The 19586-nt window shown below is 40.5% G+C and overlaps 2 protein-coding genes across 3 annotated transcripts in view; one reads left to right on the forward strand and one right to left on the reverse strand.

Annotated features, from left to right (window-relative positions):
• LOC119414221 (chloride channel protein 2-like) overlaps positions 1-19586 on the forward strand; it is a 553451-nt gene that overhangs the window by 199175 nt on the left and 334690 nt on the right. The window lies entirely within an intron of this gene.
• Positions 1-19586, reverse strand: part of pbx1a (pre-B-cell leukemia homeobox 1a) — a 78721-nt gene that overhangs the window by 17967 nt on the left and 41168 nt on the right. For both annotated transcript variants that reach the window (XM_037682234.1, XM_037682235.1), the window contains exons 3-5: positions 6513-6757; positions 3125-3315; positions 2792-2927 (exon numbers count right to left, since the gene is read on the reverse strand). In XM_037682234.1, coding sequence (XP_037538162.1) covers positions 2792-2927; positions 3125-3315; positions 6513-6757 — 572 coding nt within the window. The remainder of the gene's footprint in view (positions 1-2791; positions 2928-3124; positions 3316-6512; positions 6758-19586) is intronic.

The following is a 19586-nucleotide window of genomic DNA, read 5'->3' on the forward strand; positions in this document are numbered from 1 at the left end:
TTGTCCATATATATATATAATTATGATGATGTAATCCCAGTTAAATGTATCATTTTACTGGCCATCCAAGCTGTTTAATTGCAAATTGAGATCCTTTTGTCTTCTGTACATTTTTCGACTTGTGACTTGTTCTGCAATTTTTGTGCTATTTGAACAATCAAAACATTTTCCTGTTATGACTTTTGGTCTCTGTGCAAGTTCTGATTTTTGGAAATATTTAGCTTTGTCAGCCATGCTGTTCTCATTGAAAATGAATGGAGCTCTCTTCACCTCCTTCAACCCTTTTTTGTTGTTTACAACATTTTACTGCTCCTTTCAGCTTTTATTCTGGTTCAGTGTTTTCAGCATCTTTGTGCTAATTTCAGCTTCCTTCAGCTCATTTCTGCTAAATTCAGCTTTTTCAGTAAGTTTCTGCAAATTTTGCAGTGTTTTCTCACAAGAAACGCTGCACAGGAGCGGACATCACATCAGTACTGTCCCAGATGCTCTGGGCGGAAGAAGAGGACCAGAAACAGCGTGAGGATCTGAATTGTGTTTTGGCCAGGATGGACAGAGCTTTAGAAGTGCAGGAGGCTGCACATATTTTGGACGAATGCGCTTTTCAACGAGACGCAGCCTTTCAGCTAGAAGAACTGGCACAGAATTCAGCAGTGTGAAACAATATTTTGTCATTTTTGGGGGATTTATTTTATAGGATCTTTAGGCTGCTATATTTTGTTTTGGTGTATGATGCATTAGAAACATTAGAAACTAAAAGTGATGCAGAAAAACTGGTTCATGCATTTGTCATGTCCAGACTGGACTATTGCAATGGTTTGTTATATGGGTGTCCAAATACTTCTTTAAAAAGTCTTCACTTAATCCATAATGTTGCTGCCAGAGTCTTAACTAGAGTTAGTGGGAGAGATCATATCTCTCCAGTTTTAGTTTCTCTCCATTGACTTCCTGTCAAATCCAGAATTGAATTCAAAATCTTACTTCTGACCTACAAAGCCCTCAACAACCTAGCTCCATCTTATATTCGAGATCTTATTGTTCCATATTTTCCTAACAGAGCATTTTGCTCCCAGACTGCGGGTTTACTTGCAGTTCCTAGAGTTTCCAAAAGCAGAATGGGAGGAAGATCTTCCAGTTATCAGGCTCCTCTCTTGTGGAACCAACTTCCAGTTTCTGTCCGTGAGGCTGACACATTGTCCAGTTTTAAGACTGGGATTAAGACTTTCCTTCTTGACAAATTGACCTCATTTCCTTAAATGAATTGTTAAAATTGAATAGTTTTCATTTGATATTATTTCTATCTTAACCTGTGATTCTTGACCTGCCATTGTGTATCTGTTCCTACCAAACCCAGCCGGTTGGAGCAGATTGTCTCTTGTCCTGAACCTGGTTCTGCTAAAATGTTTCTTCCTCATGAGGGAGTTTTTCCTTTCCACTGTCTCCTTCATGCTTGCTTAAGATGCGAGTTCTGCGATGATGTTAAATTCAAAGCAGTCTGCTCCTCAGATGATTAATGTTAACTTTATGTAAATGAATGTTTCTGTTCCGTGCCCTGAGATGACTTCTGTTGTGACTTGGCGCTATATAAATGAACTGAATTTAATTTTAGTATTTTTTTTCTGTTATTTATTTACTATTTTCCACCTTGTATGATTCTGTCAAATAATTTCGCCATTTTATGCTCCTTTCAGCTTCTTTTTATATTTTCAGCCTTTTTATGTTCATTTTTGCTACATTTCTGCTCTATTTAGTTATTTCTACTCATTTCTGCTGCTTACCACTTTTATTTTCCTGCTTTCAGCAAATGTCAGCTGTTCAAATTCAACTCGCATGAACAGTTTAGCGATGAAACCTTTTCAGCTGCTTTCAACTTCTGCAGCTTTCAGCAGAAATCATTCAGCAAAAAAGCATTCATGCTGCGTTTTTGCAGGAAATGCAATTTCTCTAGTTCTTCTTACTTTTCCTCTTTTTTATTGTCTGCTGACAGTAATGCTTTTGCCTGCGTGCATGTTATCAAATATTTCATGAAGCTGTTGATAAATTTAATTGAAGGTTGCAGAAAGGAATTATTTAGTGTACTGCTATGACTCAATTTCACATTGACCTCAAATTTGGTGTAGAATAAGCTGAGACTGATCCCAAACACATATTCTGAGCTGCACTAACAGATTGCACAAGATATTTAAAAAAATTTGCCATTAAACAATAGATGTACATCTAGAACTAATTGACTTTTAGGGTCCATACAACTTATGAGTGCCGCCACAACTAAAACAAAAATCAACTCAACCAAAACAAAAATGTCTATTACTTAGTTAATTTAACAGACATTGAGCTAAAATTTCACGTGGTAGTAGCTGAGAGTTATCCACAACACATACTCTGAGCCTTTAAGGTGTTCAATCTTTACCTGAGTTGCCTCTGTGACATTTATTTTGATCTTCACAATTAAAAACTGTTTGATTAATGGAGCTGCACTGTTGCTTGGACACAGCTCATCATGATTCTTTACAATACGAAGCTCTAAAACACTGTCAGCCCCCCCCCCCCACACACACACACACACAAAAAAAATCAAATAATAGAACATCTGCTATTTAAATATGATGACTGCAGTTTTATTTGAGTTTAGTAAGAATCATTTTGTCAAATGTTACTAATTTTACAAGCTTTCACTAACGTCTCAGCTCCAACCCTGAAACTGATTCTAACCTAGCACTTAAAAAAAAAAAAAGTAAACCTGAGTTTTACAACAGGAAGCTCCAGTAAGATTGTTTTTTTTTTTTATTGTTACCTGTGACACAGTGATGCCACATTTCTTGGCCAGCTCCTCTTTGGCCTCCTCACTTGGATAGGGGTTACTGAGGTGGGAGTAAAAATACTCATTCAGGATCTCTGTCGCCTGCTTGTTGAAGTTCCTTCTCTTCCGTCTGGACACAAGCAAACACAAAAGACGACACTTTACTGTATGAATTAATAAAACTCCTTTCCTCTATCAAAAAAGATTCAAAGATAAAAGAACAATATGAGGCTAGTGAGTTAATACATATAAATAAAAGAAGAAAATTATGTATAAATTCGAAGCTAAATGGGAAACGAAAATTGAATCTGAGTGGCGGTAACAGACCTCGCATCGAGAAAGCGTGAGCGCAGGATCATGACGGCCTCGCAGGTGCTCTGTTTGAGCTGCATCTGGATGGAGCTGAACTTGCGGTGGATGATGCTGACCATGCGCTCAATCTCTTTGGGCGAGATGGGTCGTGTTCGAGACTGCTCCCTCAGCAGGTTCATCACATGGGTGGTGAACTCATTGCACGCCTGGATGCACAGACAGACAGGATTCATAAGAAGAATAACTATCGCAGGGGCCTCGACAGCTTCAGACAGAACAAAAGGACGAAATTGGATTCTGGAGCTGCCGCAGATTCACCGGTGGGCCTTGACTCCACGCGAGCAGTGCTGACAGTGTAACGGCGGCGGTGTTGGAGGTAATAAGAACAGTCTGAATTAAAGCAGCAGGCGCAGGCCACCGTTTCAAGCCAAACAAACGTGGCAGAGGTGTCACACGGCGGAGGCAGCGCTCCTCGCGGCGCTCTGAATATTAAAAAGACTACTCTTCAATGGGAGAGAAAATGTGACAAGTGAAGAGAAATCTAAAATGACAGAAGGCTTTCAGCCCCGTTCACGTTCAAGAGGTTTAAACTGTCTCCGTCTCTTTTCACTCCATCTTTCCGTCTACCTCTTCCCGCGTCTGAATCAGTCACTGGATATGACTCCATTCAGAGTCCAGGTGTCTGTTGCTTGTCAACACCAGGGTTACGTCAGTCAAAGTGATCCACCGAGCTGCCGTTCTGCTCGCGCGCGCACGCTCAGACACGGCGCACTCAGGGTGTACATAGCGCGGTGACACAAAAATGCTCAGGTGTATATTGACTGTGACAGTTAGCGATGACTAGCCTTCCTCGGAGAAGATGACAAACCCAGAACGCTTTGACTTCCGAGGGAATGACGAGATGTTTCAGTCTTTGGAAGAGAGCTGGGGTGTGACTGATATAATGGCTGCTCGCCTGCTAAAGAAGGCGCCTCCGTTTGTCAGGAGTCGTTCTGTAAGTGCTGATTTCAGGAGAATTGTACTGTTAGACTAAAAACATAGTTTTATATCATCCGATGTTGACCTCATTTTACTTCTGTTTAGTCGTGCAAGGTGACACAAAACATACTAGGGGGTTATGATGCTACATTATTGCCATTCTACAGTCATGCTGCCAAAAGGCAGGTGATAATGTAACCGCCTGTGTTTGTATCTATGTGTGTTCAGTTGTCTGCTGTGTTGGCAAAATATCTCATGAACCACTAATAGTGTGAATGTTTATGAAGCATTCACACTATTGTGATCCAGTTTTCTTCCGTACATTTTTCAGCATCTTTTTCGTTCCACAGTTTTTGTGCTATTTCAACAAATCAAAAATCAAAAGGTTCAATTCTTTCAGGACAATCCTGCTATGGCTTTTGACACTGGTGCAACTTTAGCGTTTTGAAATATTTAGCCTTTTCTGCTATTTTGTTCTCAAAGAAAATGAATTGAGCTCATTTTACATCCTTCAAATATTTAGTTCTGTTTACAACCTTTTTTTGCTCCTTTCACATTTTGTTCTGGTTCAGATTCTTTCAGCCTTATTGTGATTTTTTTTTTTAATTCAGCTACCTTCAGCTGATTTTAGCTATTTTTTCAGCTGTTATGTGCTAGTTTCAGAATCTTTCTGCTAACTACAGCATTGTTGTGCTTCTTCTAACTTCTTTCTGCTAATTTCAGCTTATGCTCCTTTCAGCTTATTGCTGCTTCATCTCTCTCTCTCTCTCTCTCTCTCTCCCTATATATATATATATATATATATATATATATATATATATATATGTATATCAGCTAATATTTAGCTGTTTTTATGCCAATTTCAGCTTTTTCAGCTAATTTTACCTTTTTTGCAGTCATTTAAACTTTTTTCATCCTATTTCAGCTCAAATGTGCTCTCTCCACTTCCTTCTGGTAATTTAAGCTTCTTTCTGCTTTTTTAAGCTAATTTTCAACTGGTTTTATGCTCATTTCAGGTTTTTTTTTTTAGGTAATTTCCACTTTTTGTGCTCATTTCTGCTTCTTTCAGCCTAATTGGGCAAACGTGTTCTTTCTACCTTTTTCTGCCAATTTAAGCTTGTTCTACCATTTCAGCTACATTTTTAGCATTTATTTACTGTAGCTAATTTCAGCTGTTTTTAGATAAATCCAAGTTTTTCATGGTAATTTCTGCTACTTTCAGCCTAATTAAATTATTTTGGCTAATTTCAATTTGTTATGCCCCTTTCAGCTTATTTCTGCTAGTTTCAGGTATTTCAGCTACTATTTCACTGTTGTATGCTAATATTAGCTTTTTCAGCTAATTCCATTTTTGCACTCATTTCAACCTTTGTGTTCTTTCTACTTTCTCCTGCTGACTTACATGTATTCTACATTTTCAGCCACGTTTCAGCATGTTTTTTTTTTTTTAGCTAATTTCAGCAGTTTTTCAGCAAGTTCTTCTGCAATAAACATTCACACTGCATTTTTGCAGGAAATGCAATTTCTCTAGTTGGATTTAAATGAAACTCTTGGAAAGTAATCACCTAATGCGCATCTACACTTGATTACCATTTGGACTTAACCCAACTCAAGATGGCTGCCACCATTAATCAGCTTTAGCCAACACAAAAATGGCTATAATTCAGTCAGTTTTACAGGTATTGAGCTAAAATTTGGTGAGGTAGTAGCTGAGAGTCATCCAAAACAGATACTCCAAGGGTTAACAGATGGCACCAGTAAGCAAAAAAGCACTTAACGTTTAGTTCAAGATCTGAACAAAAAAAGCTAAAAATCCATTTAAACATAGAAATACCTTAATTTAACGCTCAAATGAGATGCTGTTTATATCTCATTTTTGTTTCTTTAATTAAACTTGACTGCACATTTTTTCACTATAAACACAAACTCATGTTGACTAATGGGCAAAAAAAAAAACCATCACCATCTGTACCTGTCAACAATTTATACGTATTACATAACTTGAACACATTTGTTAAAACTTTGAAGATTCGTTACATCTTGAGACAAAACCTAAAACTTTGGGTTGTTTTACTTTTAAAAGCAAAGGCTATAATGAATATTTAAATAGTTAAAAGGTTTTCAGGCAATTTAAACAAAATCACTTCATGTGAAAGCTTGGTCTGCGTGAACTAATTCAAGTGGGATTGTTTTTCTGCGTTATATAAGTTTTTAGTTTTTAAATATGACAAATAAGATTTGATAAGGAATGTTTATGAACAGCAGCTGAATGCTTATTCTGGAAAATGCATAAAATCTAAAATCCAAAGGGGTATTTGATACTTTTATCTGTTTCAGAGGCTGGGAAGTAAAAGTTTTTGTGTGAGAAAGTCGAGTATAAACAGATGAACAGATAAAAGCACGGGCTGTTCTATCTGGTTCCCACCTGCTCGTACTTCTCCAGCTCCGTATGGTAGATCTGTCGGATCTGAGACAACTTGGCCCTGTAGTCTGAGTGTTCTGCTGAGTTGTCTGCACCGATGCCGCCGGTGGCCGCCGCAGCGGCTGCCGCAGCCGCCGACCCACCGCCTTTCTCCGGCCCGGCCACGCCCTCCGCCAGAAGCATGTTGTCGAGTCGCATCAGCTGTGGATCTGGAGGCTCCTCCTCCTGGGCGCCACGGATACTAAGAACTGCAGAGAGACAGCAAGGCCACATAAAAATAAAACACAAGTCTTTAAAAAGACCAAAGAAAATTAAAGAAATCCTAACTGCTCCTCCTGCTCGAACCTACAAAGTGAACGTCCTGAAATATGGCCGTCGTTAAAAAAGGTTCAAGTCTGTGTCATAAAATTGTGCAGCTTCATCGAGTCTGGCACCTCAGCTAGACCATAAAACTATAATTTCCTGGATTCGAGCTTTTAATTCATGTAAAAATTAAAGCAGATCTCAAGCAGAGTTCATCAATTTTTGGTTGTTGTACCCACCGTTGACGGTAAGATTTTAGCTGCTGGTTTAGCTGATGGCTTTAATCATTTTAAACAAACTAATAACACAAGTTTGATGCACTACACTTGCACAAAATACATTTATTATAATAAAGTAAAATAGATAATATTTTCCACCCCTCAGCCTCAGTGATCATTATTTTTCCTCAAATCTGATACAGCACAGGATTGTTTCTCCTCATTTGGTGTAAATACCATAGTCCTTTGCTACTTTGCGGTTTGATTTTTGCAGACTTGCTATATCACAGTTTGTCAATGCACATTAACTTTTTTTGTACAAGAAACATGATTGTCAGCTTTAATATTACTCACATGATTGGGACAGTACTGCTGTACAGTAAAAGTTAACAAAACAATAAAATACTTCAGACAGGCATCGTCATTTTGTAGTTTTCTCTCAACTACACTGTATTCTCTCTCATAACGACTAGGCCTGTCACGATAAACAATAAATCAACTAATCGCATGATAAATTAAAATTATTGACTCATTTTAATTTATCAGATTTATTGTTTCTTCGTGTCTCTCTCTTTCTACTGAAGACACTGGATGACAGAGCTCAACTCCGTTGCTCTTCACTGACCCCTCCCTTTCTCTTTTCTCTTTAAAATCAATTTTAACCGTCCAAAATCACATTTTTGGATCGTTAAACGCAGCAAAGCTGAGAAGCTAAGCTACGAGCTAAGCTAACAGGCCGACCTCATGAAAAAAACTCCGTCTTGTCGAAGCCTCACTATCCATCCTTCAATTCCAACAGTCTTATACTGCCATCTTATTAGCCATGGTCAAAAAAGGTACTGCACTCAAAATAAAATTAATCCACATTTCTTCTTAAATTTGACAATAATTACTAATTATTGTCAAATTTCAAACAATATTATTGTTTATCATAATAATTTCTGAAACAATTAATCGCCCAGCAAAATTTGTTATTGTGACAGGCCTAATAACGACTACACGTCCCAGAAGTCAACAGTGCCCCGCCCAGAAGCCCTGTGTCCTTCTGCTGTAGAGGTAAAGTTTTGATCTGAACGGAAAAAGGTTGGTGCTTATTAAAGTGACTTTGGCACCCAGCGAATGCAGAGCTGCACCGAACCCACCAAAGCAGACCAGAACCAGAGCAGAACCAGACCTCCAGACCCATTGGTGAACTTTGAGAGCTGGTAGTTGGCCCATGAGGACTTCAAAGCAGGTTTGCGCCACCGTAGGTCAAGGGTGTTTCCGGAACCCATCGGGACTTTTTTCAACTCTCGGGTTGGACCGGAACCAAGCTGCTCCTGTTCTGCAAAGCCTGGTAAGTAAAATTTAGTAGCTACAGATACGAATGTAGAGTTGCACTCCAGTCCAAATAATCTGAACCGACCTAGCCCCAGCCCGCAGCCATCATTTCCGAACTCCACCCGATCCGACAAATTAACAGTAATTACAGGTCTGAACCCAAACCCTCCCCCCTCGAAATTTTTAATTAAGTTTTGACTGTTTATACCACCGACTATTATTAACGGTTGAAGATCGGAGCTGAGGAGCCTTCAAAGTGCATTAAATGCTTCCCCTGCTTCTGCCTGCATCCTGCTCAGACAGGACAGATATTTTGTGATCTCACCTGTTTGGGTCTCGGTCGCATGCATCCTCTGAGTGCCGCGGCTGAATGAATGTCCATTTGAGCTGATGGATCGCTGGCAGTAGTCCATCTGAAGCTTAACTGAACTTTTTATCTCTTTCAACCAGCCGGTCAGCACACGGTGAAATGGCCGCATGTGGCAGGTGTAGTGTAATCCTGTGCTGCAAGCCATGCTTGCATACATTGGATCGTCGGCCGCACGTGTCCCTGACATAATAAACAGCCCGACACCGACCCGGACCGCACATTAAGCACATTATTATGGCCCGGCCCAGTCCAAATCCGGGTCTGGCGGGGCCAGGCTTTGGGTTAGAAATGACAGCTCTATACGTATGTTGTTAAAATTAGTAGGTTTAAGAGTTTATAACATTGATTCTGGGCTTCATTGCTGCAGGGTAGGTTTGTACAAATGGAACCGAGTCGGACCAGAACAGAGTTGGACTGGAACCGAGAGCTGCTCCTGTTTTGCAGAGCCTGGTAAGTAAAATTTAGTAGCTACATAAACAGTACTGTACATATGTTGTTAAAATGACGTAGGTTTAAAAGTTTAAAACATTGCAAGTGTGTGGGAAGGGTTTATAAAGCCTTAATATATATATATAATGTTACTACGTCACGGATTATCACTTATTGCGGGAAGGGGGGGTTGGAACCTAACACCCACAATAAACAAGGGACTACTGTATCAACAAAAACGCTGCGCTCAAAGTGTTGCCTTCCACTGGTGCAATGAATCCAGCATTACACCGCACACTGGAGGCAATGTTCCAGATGTTGTCTGAACCCAAATTTATGAAATACTCCTCTGAACCTCACCTGCCATGACAAAAAGATGCAAAATGCACCAACAACAGTCCCATCTTTAAAGACTCAGGTGTTTGTCCCTCACTTTGTGGATCAGTCATTCTGCCCTGCCTCTTCCTGCCACCAGACGGCTCCCTTGGAAAAGAAGCAGACTGTCCTGATTTTCTCCAGAGGTGCTGAAAACATCAGACCAGGTGCGTCCCTCCATTCCTTCCACTGTCTTCAAGGACAAAGACGAAGCTCACGCCACCTCGCTCATACGTCTATCACACACAGCGTGCCTCCTCTACGACCGCTGTGGACAGTGAAGGGAAACGACAGGCCGCGTGACGGAGCAGGACGGCCATATTGCAGCTGAACACTCTCAGGTCACGGCGATGGCTCCTTTTGTGAAGAGGATGCGAGTCAGAGTCGCCCCGTGACCTTTCTGCCGAGCAGGGGGTCCAGATGGATTCCAGGGGCCCACACGGGGGGAGGCTTCTTCCTTTTCACAACCACCCCACTCCTCCAACCCTTTCCCTACTTTTCTTTCTCTCCTCCAGCAACAACATCATCCATTTCCATCAGCTCCAAAACGTGAGCAAGCTCCGCTCAAGAGGCAAATGTCAATGGCCATCAGACGGCTGGAAAAGGTCAGGAGTTCAGATGGGGAGCAGACACATGCATGCGTGTGTGTGTGTGTGGGTGCGCACGTGTGCATGCAAGCTACTAGAAGAGAGTGTTGATTTTTTTTTTCTTTTTGAATGTGAATCACACCAGCGGGAAATTATAACGCACGCCAATTTGATTCTGACAAAATAGTGGCACGTCCCAACCAGAGGGGGAATCTAATGAGCCTGAGAGTGATTTATTCGTTCCCTCCAGGTCCCAGAGTGCACAACTAAAAGCATGAAATGGATTAAATAAATACAATTAATAAGGAAAATCAAACGATCCACCGTGCTGTGGCATAATTACCCTAACCACAGCCATCAGCTTTATTTATTTCTGTTCAGTAATAGCAATGAAATCGATTAGACCTCGATGCCAGTCAGAGTGCTCGTTGTGAACTTTGCAACCGTGGACGATACATTAAGGTAATCACCTGACAGTGGGAAGTGCCCTCTATTACAATAAATCACACGCAGCACAATAACAGCAAAACCCTTTTAAACGCGTTTTACAGTCTATTGCAGCAACAAAGTCTCCATACCCCCCCCCCCCCCCCCATCCAACCCCTGCCATTCTCTTACTTCATGGACAGCCACAGATTAGTATCTATAAAAAGGAAGGCGGCCATCATCTCATCTTGATCATTACCGACAGACTTAATTGAACAATGAGAGGACACAATTCCCCTCTCCTCTTTGCCGCTTCGTCCCCCTCCCCCCATCCTTCTCTTTTTAATTTTTTTTTCTCTCCTTCCCTTTGTGCTCCATCTTCCACCGATATGTGGGCCACCCCCCCAAAAAAAAAAAAATTAAGGCAAAGCATTAAAAATAAATCATAAACAGTTTGTGAATAATAGAAGGGTTTCTAAGAATAAGCCCTGCTGTTTTTTGTAGTTGTTGTTGGCTAAATTAATTTCGGCTGCTTTTTACTCCCTTAAGAAGCGGTTAAAGTCCACAATTATCACGCTGCCTCCGGTTGCTGCTCGACAAAAGCAAGCCGGTGTTAAAACAGTAATTTTCAAGGCTGATTCTGAGTTAGGATTTTTGTACAGATCCCAATTTTTACTGTTTACAATTTAAAAATATATATCAAGTTGCCTCTTTTGCATCTGTTGACTCAGGTCTTTGTAACAGTTTACAGCTATTTAAACTCACTGACTTGGGAGTTTTCCTTACTTAGTGATAACTTCTACACAGAAGTCGGGCTAATGTTAGCTATCATTAGCTGTGATACAGACACAGGTCAGAAGAAATATGAAATCCCTTGTTTTTATTGCCACTTAAGTGAGATGTACTCATGCAAAGGGAAAAAAATATCACCAAATGAATTCCTAACGCCATAAATAAACACAATAATCAAACAACCTGCTTGTAAATGAGGAACAGACGCAAGCAAAAGCACTAATATCCACTTTTAATGAACGAAAAATGAAGCTTTGCACTTCTGCAGTTGATCCTGAGCATCCAGCTTGTTGCCCTGCGAGTGCTCCTAAATGAAAACATGTTTAATTAATTATGTTGGAGCGTTCTGTCACAATTAGGTAGATTTAAAATCAAACGAGGCAGGAGTGATGTCTCTGACAGCCATGATGAAAGTTTATCCCTTCAGCCTCTAACTGGCAGCAAACAGCAAACACTGGACCGGATCCATTTCCCATCAATACAGTAATGCAATACACTCTGCAGCCCCGTAGCGTAAATGTGTGTGTGTGTGTGTGTGTGCGTGTGCGCGCGCATGTTCTTTCTTGCCTAGTTTTCGTCCACATCACATGACCTCAGAGAGGACGAGGCAGTGGCTGTGCTCCCTATCGATTGTGTGGGCACACGTCATCTAGCGTTTCAGCAGTTAATAAATCAGGACTGCTCCTGACACGAATGCGTGCGTGTGGGTGTGGGTGTGTGTGTGTGGGTGTGTGTGTGTGGGCCTGTCACAGAGCAGTCAGCGGGAGTGAAAGCGACAGCCGCATGATAATGTAACATCACCACCATTCATCCCTGCCACACAGCATTCTGAGACAAAACAACAACAACCTGGGAACCTGAAAAAAGCAGCGTGACTTACAGCAGACATGACAAGTATCACTAATACCCCCCACCCCCACATACACACACACACCTCCCACTGCTCCTTCCAGGAGTTAGCTCCAGCCTTCATCTGCATCTGATACAATAATGCTTCTTCATCACGTCATATTTCATGCTAAACATTATAGAGAAAATTTAAAAAAAACTATTAAAAGAGTGAATTAAACGTTTTAACTCTACTTCAGCAGATCTCAACAAAATACCATAAAACAACAACTGCATATTTTTAAACATATTTTACTGCACTTCTTTAGCTGACGGCTAAATTATACCTTTGCATCAACTGAGAGAAACAATCGCAAGTAATGTTATTTTTCCTCCACAATTAAAATATTTCAAATATTACTGTGCACATGTTGGTCTGAACTCCTTTTACACCATTTTATTGATTTGATACACTCAAACAGATGTGTTCTGATTATATTTATTCATCTTTTTATTAAAACTTTTTGCTTTCAACAAGTCATGCAGCAGATAATTCTCTAAGCCTAAAAAGCCAAAAGAAATTCATTAGATTTTGAGTAATTTTCTTATCATGACACTCTTTGACACATGTAGGAAACCCTAAAATATGTCTCGCTTACTGCCGTACATGCCAAAGTTTTAAACTAAGATGTGTTAAGTATCTAATGTGAATGACCCTCAGCTGCTCCCACGCCAAAATTTAGCTCAATATCTGTAAAGTTAATTGAATTATAGCCATTTTTTGTGTTTGCTAAGGTCATTTGTTAACACAACAGACAAGTAAACAGACACACACACATTATCAGCAGCAAACTATCATCAAGGTTTAATTTCGTAAGGACACTAAGCATTCTGGAAACGCTGCTCTTAACTAGGTCACTGCAAATAAATGTTGGCAAATATAAGAAAAATATTTGTAGATAAAATAATATTGTGTGACAAGTTTCCATTACACTTCTATGCTGTAAAGTTCAGCTTGCTTTGTTTGTTTGCTGAGTATTGTTGTTTATTTGTAGGTTTATGTGAGGTTTTTTTTTTTTTGACGGATTCAAAACTGAATTTTAGAAGCAGAAGTTGCTCATCAGAATGTGATTTTTTTTAAAAATCTAAACCAATTTGTCCAAACTACAATAGCAAACACTTAAATATTATACTGTAAACTATAAAATAAAAATTTCAACAAAAACAAAACTTTTAAACAAACAAAAAAAAAAACTAAAGCTCATATTTTATACTTCTGGATGAAAATGTACCTCAAACTGTCAACAAACGTGGAAGTTTCATCTTTAATCGTGGCTATGTTTGCAGTCACAGCGATAATCCAACCATTGGTCCTAATTTAAAGACGTACTGAGATTACAGTGTGTATACGAGTTAATAGTCCACTCATATTCCAGTTTACATATGAAAAAGCATAATCTAAGTAACGAGTCACATCCCCCTAAGCTTCTGCGATGTCTCCGCCCAACCAAACATTCCATTATATCCACATGGCTAAAAACACAACACGGGCATCTCTTGAAAACTAAAATTTTTGCCCATAGCTATTCTCTTCTGCCATGACTCTGCTGCTGGATCCAGTGGGATCTTAAATTGTGAGAAAAAAAAAGCAACCTAAGAAATAAGCCCAAAAAAAGTGACTGGGTTCCTAAAAAATAAGGATCAAAGCTGCTTCTGGCGAGAAAATCTGAAACGTCTGGAGCCACTGTTTGAGTTCGAAAGCAGCAGATCTTTAGTTAACTTGTATATGATATAATAGTTTGATAACAAGGTCATTACACAAGCATAATACAAGTTTGCATACTAATATGACTTTGTTTTTTTGATTAACGTATCAGCAAATGCAAACAGCTCCACATGTTCTGGTTTCTGTTGCTATAAAATGAACACAAGTTCAAGAATCTTTCTTATCCCCGAGGGGCAATTTGTTTTACAGTCAGTAGGCACACAAAACATCCATACTAGACAAGACATTGAGACATTAAAATAACAATACATTAAATCATCACTGTTCATTGAGAAGCCTGATCGCTACAGGGATGAATGCGTTTTTCAGTCTGTTCGTTCTACATCTGGGCTGCCGATACCTGCGTCCAGATGGAAGCAACCTGAGCTTACCTTGGAGTGGGTGATCAGAATCTGCCAGAATCAGCCTGACCTTGTTCACTGACCTCACCTTGACCTTACCACAAGCATTGTCCCAGCTCTGTAGGTCCATGGACCTCAGCTTTCAAGTGTGACAACTTTCAATACTCCGTGCTCCAAACACCAATAAAACATGTTGCCTCATTATTATGTATTCCCATTGTCCACAATCTGTGGACTTGTTGGATTGTCTAAATCTTTTGTATACTCAAATCAAGATTTGTGTCCAAACTTTTTTTAGACCCAAAATGTTCTCTCCATCACCAGTAAAAAATAGGAATAGGAAAGCGGTATGGCGTCAGTACACAAGGGCATAGTCATAAAATAACTCTAAAGCAGCTTTATGTTTTATCAGCCATCTGAGTATCATGTGCAGAATGGGGGCAGAGTTGAAGTGTTGCCTCCGACACTGGTTGGGGGGATGGGGATTACCAAGGACAAGGAAAAAGCACCAAAGAAATACTAGAGACAGACAGAGATGAGGAGATGTGGATGGCACAGGCTGGGAAGGGAAGAGAGTGATGGAGGGACAATGAAAGGCGAAAAATAGAAATGGAATAGGAAAGCGAGGTGTCAATTAAAAAAATGAACCCCAGTGCATTTGGGAGGTGACAGCTGGTGGGAGACGAGCTGACAGGCGTCACATTAGGCGGATTTGGTGGCCGCTCCCCTCATCCCCTCCTTTTTTTTTCCTCTCCATCTCTACCTCTGTCTCTTTCCCTCTCTGGCTTTCTCCAACTGGCGATCGTCAGTTTCTTGTGGCAGCGACAACCAAGGCAAGAACTCAGCTTGGTGTTTTTCAGAACAAGTTCCCCCTGCAGCTACTCCTAATAACGGTAATTATCGTCATCATCTGAGGCTTAAGCAGGCCAGTTTGAGGCCTGAGGGGCTGGCCTGATAATGAGGCAGCCAGCGCCAGAGGAGAGGACCATTCAGAGCACCGCCCTGCCACCATCACAGAACATTCCAATTTAAAAGCCTTCATTAAAATAATTTATTATTCCAAACAGGCAATGCGTCAGCCCCCTGGATGTCAGTCTTTCATAAGGTGTCTTAAAACATATATCTCATTGTATGAATCAAACTCATGCTACACTCGTGCATTTCTACCAGCTCCGGGCTGAACGCAAGAACAGCTAGAGTAGTCACGAGCTTGGAGATAGCAAACAGAGACAAAGACATCTCTAAGGAGAGGCAAACACAAAGTAAACAAAGGACTAGAAACTCTTTAAAACCTGGAGCGGGACTGGGACCATCAAACATTTGAAGCATATTTTTAGGTATGTTTATCTTCATGTGACAGTGGACGGGTGAAAAAAAGACAATAGAAAACACTCTGGTACAAACCAAAGATGGTATTATTTTTCAAGTGACAAAATCTGTCATTCTGAGCTTCAGTCAGTGGACAGGTGCAAGAAGAAGTGTGGTAAGGTGATAGCAAGGGTTGAACTTTTCTTTTTAAATCGCATGCACTAAAAAGAAATACATGCTGAAAGTCAGAAGTGGCCCTTAAACAATTTCCACCCTGACTCTTAAACATGTTCTCTTGTTCTTAAACAAAAAAAATGTATAGTTTTAGAAAACTCTTGTACTAAAATAAGTCTGTAGGCCAATTGTTATGATGACAGAACCATCCATCCATTCATTTATTTCCCATTTCTTTCTTTTCAGGTTGCGGGGGTCTCTGGTGCCCAAGTCCAGCAGTTATAGTACTATGCGAGGGGTGGGACAGGTCGTAAGTCCATCACAGGGACACATAGAGGCAAATGAGACAAACAACCATTCACACTCTCACTCACACCTAGGGACAATTTAGAATAAGCCTAATATGCACATTTCTGGTCTGTGGGAGGAAACCGGCGTACCTATAGAAAACCCATGCAGAGAGAACAGGCACAATCCACACAGAAAGGTCCCGGACGGGTTTTAATCAGACAACCGATTCGCTGAGAGGCAGCAGTTCTACCAACTGTGCCACCGTGCTGCACCTGACAGAACCACATGCTTTAAAATCAAAATGTTCCAGCTCTTAACCGTAGTTGAATGAAAGATGTATGGCCATTTGATTGCTTTGGTTAAATAAAACCTTTGGAACAAAATGTTGCTCTCATTTTTCATCAGTTATACAAGCATTCATGCAAAGTTTCTACATATTTCTTTATGGCATTGTTGACATATACCTATCAGAAACTGTCTTCTTCTTGAAACAAGAGGCAAGACACCAGGGACGGCTGTGGCTGAGTGGTTAGATCAGTCGTCCTCCATTGCAAGAGTTGGGGGTTTGATTCCACCAGCAGTCACATCCCAAAGTGTCCCTGAGCAAGACGCTGAACCCCCCATTGCCTCTGATGTGTGTTCCATCAGTGTATGAAAGGTCTTTGTAGAAATCCAGTAGAGCGTTGTATAAATGGGTAGATGAAAGCCACAGATTGTAGTGCAAAGCACTTTGAGTATCTTGATAAGATAGAAAGGGGCTATATAAGTACAGTTCATTTACCATTTACCAAACAAATGAGTCTTGACTCAGTGTCAGTATGTGCTTTGTCCATTTGTGTTTCTATCAATAACCTGTTACATTTCTTGAAACCATTTTCAATTAAATATTTTTCAACTCACTATCCCCAGAGAACACTGACATATTTCTCTATGGCCACTTTAACACAGGACAAACACTGGAAACAGGCTCACATCTGGCTCTTGTCATCAGTAGAAATATGTTCAACCAACGTTCACTCTGAGGTCAAAGGACTCTACAGTAGTCACGGATATTTATGGGCTGATGGAAACATGACACCCAGGTGGGAACACTAATTTTCCTTCCATCTCAGGCACAGTACCGCAATCAACGTCATTCATGGATTTGGTGAATGCATTTTTGTGTGTTTTTCTTGGGTTCTTTGTGATTTCATCTACAGAGTCTATCTGCCGCCATTGCAATGGAGCACAAACTTTTAGTTGGTATAAAAAATGTTACTACATTGTTTTGTTTTTTTTGTTTGTGGGTGGGATAGATGAAACACCCACACCTGCCTCCACCCTCATTTGCCCCACTATGGGCCCCTGAGGAAGGCCCTTATCCCCTACCATCTGCTCCCCCGGACATCCTAGATAGCAGCTCTCTGCTCCACACAGAGGGCTGTGGTAGCTAGGTGATCTGTGGTTGCATCAGGAAGGGCATCCAGTGTAAAAATAATTGCCAAATCGTCGTGCGACTTAGTTCGCTGTGGCGACACCTGAAAAAGGGAGAAGCCAAAAGAAAAAATATACCAACATATAATGCAGTAAGTGTTGGGATGTTAGTAAGTTAAAAAAGGTTCATGTTGTCTAATTTTAGTCAGTAAATGGCAGCCTGTAATCAAATGACAGCCAGCATAACGATGCTGTTCTGGACAACAGTTGGCGAGGAGATGATGTGTGAAGTGTCAGGAGCCAAGAGGACATCAGCCATAATAGTTAATGTCTTGCCCTAACTGTTGTCCGACAAGTCCTCCCAACGCAGCAGGACCAACCATGAAACAAGAGGTCCGGTAAAACAATCCCCTTCAAGTCCCTGCGGTGTGTGTTCCTGCACATGGCACATTTCATAAGGCCCCGCTCTTTGACTGTTGATGAGTTTATGCGAAGGTAATTAACAGTAATTAATCCTTAATTACAGCAATTAGCAGAGTCGCAGTAAATTAAGCTACATCTGGAGGCACGGTGCAGGGATGCACGAGAAGGGGGTGGGTTTTTTCGACAACTGGGGAGGCAGAGACTTTTGCGACGGCGATCACTCAGGTCTTCCCGGGACCTGCGGGTCCACACAGATAGGCGATGGAGGCAGAATCTAATATACATAAAAGGCTGGACTGGATTCAGTGCTGAACAGAACGGTTCCATCTCGAGGAGAAAGGCTCCCTTAAGCTAGCATGCAAGGACAACTCGCCATATGGCCGCTCATAGACAGGAGTGCTTGTGGTTCTGCTTCGCTGTGCTCAGCTTCTCTCAACAACATGTGAACATGAATTTCACACAGGAGGGTTAAACCTGGCTCACTGTGGAACTAAACTACACCTATTAGGCTCTGAATCAAACACTTATATACTATACTGCTGGTATGCTACTGTTACCAGCAAGTTTTTCTTAAGAGTCACATGATTAAGTTCGTACTATTCCTACAATTAAAAAGATTTGGAATGGCTACTTAGATTATCCTTTGATACATCTCTTATCCGCTGGGAACAATATCCTCTCTGATGACAATGCTTCTCTCCGCAGAGCACAAGTGGTCACTGAGTGCTTTGAAAGGCACGATAATAATGTTAGCCATATGACTTCTGTAAATAGATATGATCTTATTCCCCTCTCTATATATAGATAAAACCTAATCGGAGCATCTGTGTGTACATACATTACCCGTGCGTTGAGGGAGCTTGACATCATTGACTAAATGTCTATGCTAACAGATAATGTCTGCTGTAATTAATGTTAATATTAGGACCTTAGTTTAGAAGGAAATTTTCTAAACAAGTGCCAGCTCCTACAGTTTCCATCATCCTCTTTCCGAAACAACTGAACCCCCAGAGCTTTTCACAAGCTCAGGTCACACCCCAGAAAAACACAAGGGACATGTTTGTTGTCCTCCGACAAACCGCACAAAGATAAAAATATCAATTTATTGTCTGTAAGTGTAGTGGGGTTGGCAAAATGTTATATCCCAATGAGAGCTGCAGCTCCAAGAGCACCAAACATACAATTTTGATGTATCTCATTGAATTTTCGCATACTTTGTGCTACATTTAGGAGGTAAATATTTAACTATTTTATCAAATAGAAGTTAATTAAAAAAAAGCATAATAGCCTAACTTAAGATTTTCATATTAGACCGAATAAAAGCCTCAATAAAAAGTTAGTATGTTGTTAAATTACCTCCACCTCAGTCACTAACAGCCTCAACTGATGCTCCTATATTAATATGTCAATAAACAAAAATCATTGTGAGGCTAATTTGCATAATCAGCACATTTAGGCTTCACACCTGAGGTATATTTTGTTGCTTCACATTAAAATTAAGTACCAATTAGGATGTAGAAAGCTTGTTATATATTTGAAGAAACGATTAGTCCTGGGCTGCAGTTACCAGATATTTCTGTCAATTATTCTTCACATTAATCAAAACTGATTAACAGTTGTTTTGCCCATAAAATGTCAGAAAATAGTGACAAATGCGTGTAAACGCTTGTTCCACCTGACTAAAAGTCTATAC

Source organism: Nematolebias whitei, chromosome 9 (genome assembly GCF_014905685.2).
Source record: "Nematolebias whitei isolate Nwh7 chromosome 9, NemWhi1, whole genome shotgun sequence".
Taxonomy (NCBI): domain Eukaryota; kingdom Metazoa; phylum Chordata; class Actinopteri; order Cyprinodontiformes; family Rivulidae; genus Nematolebias; species Nematolebias whitei.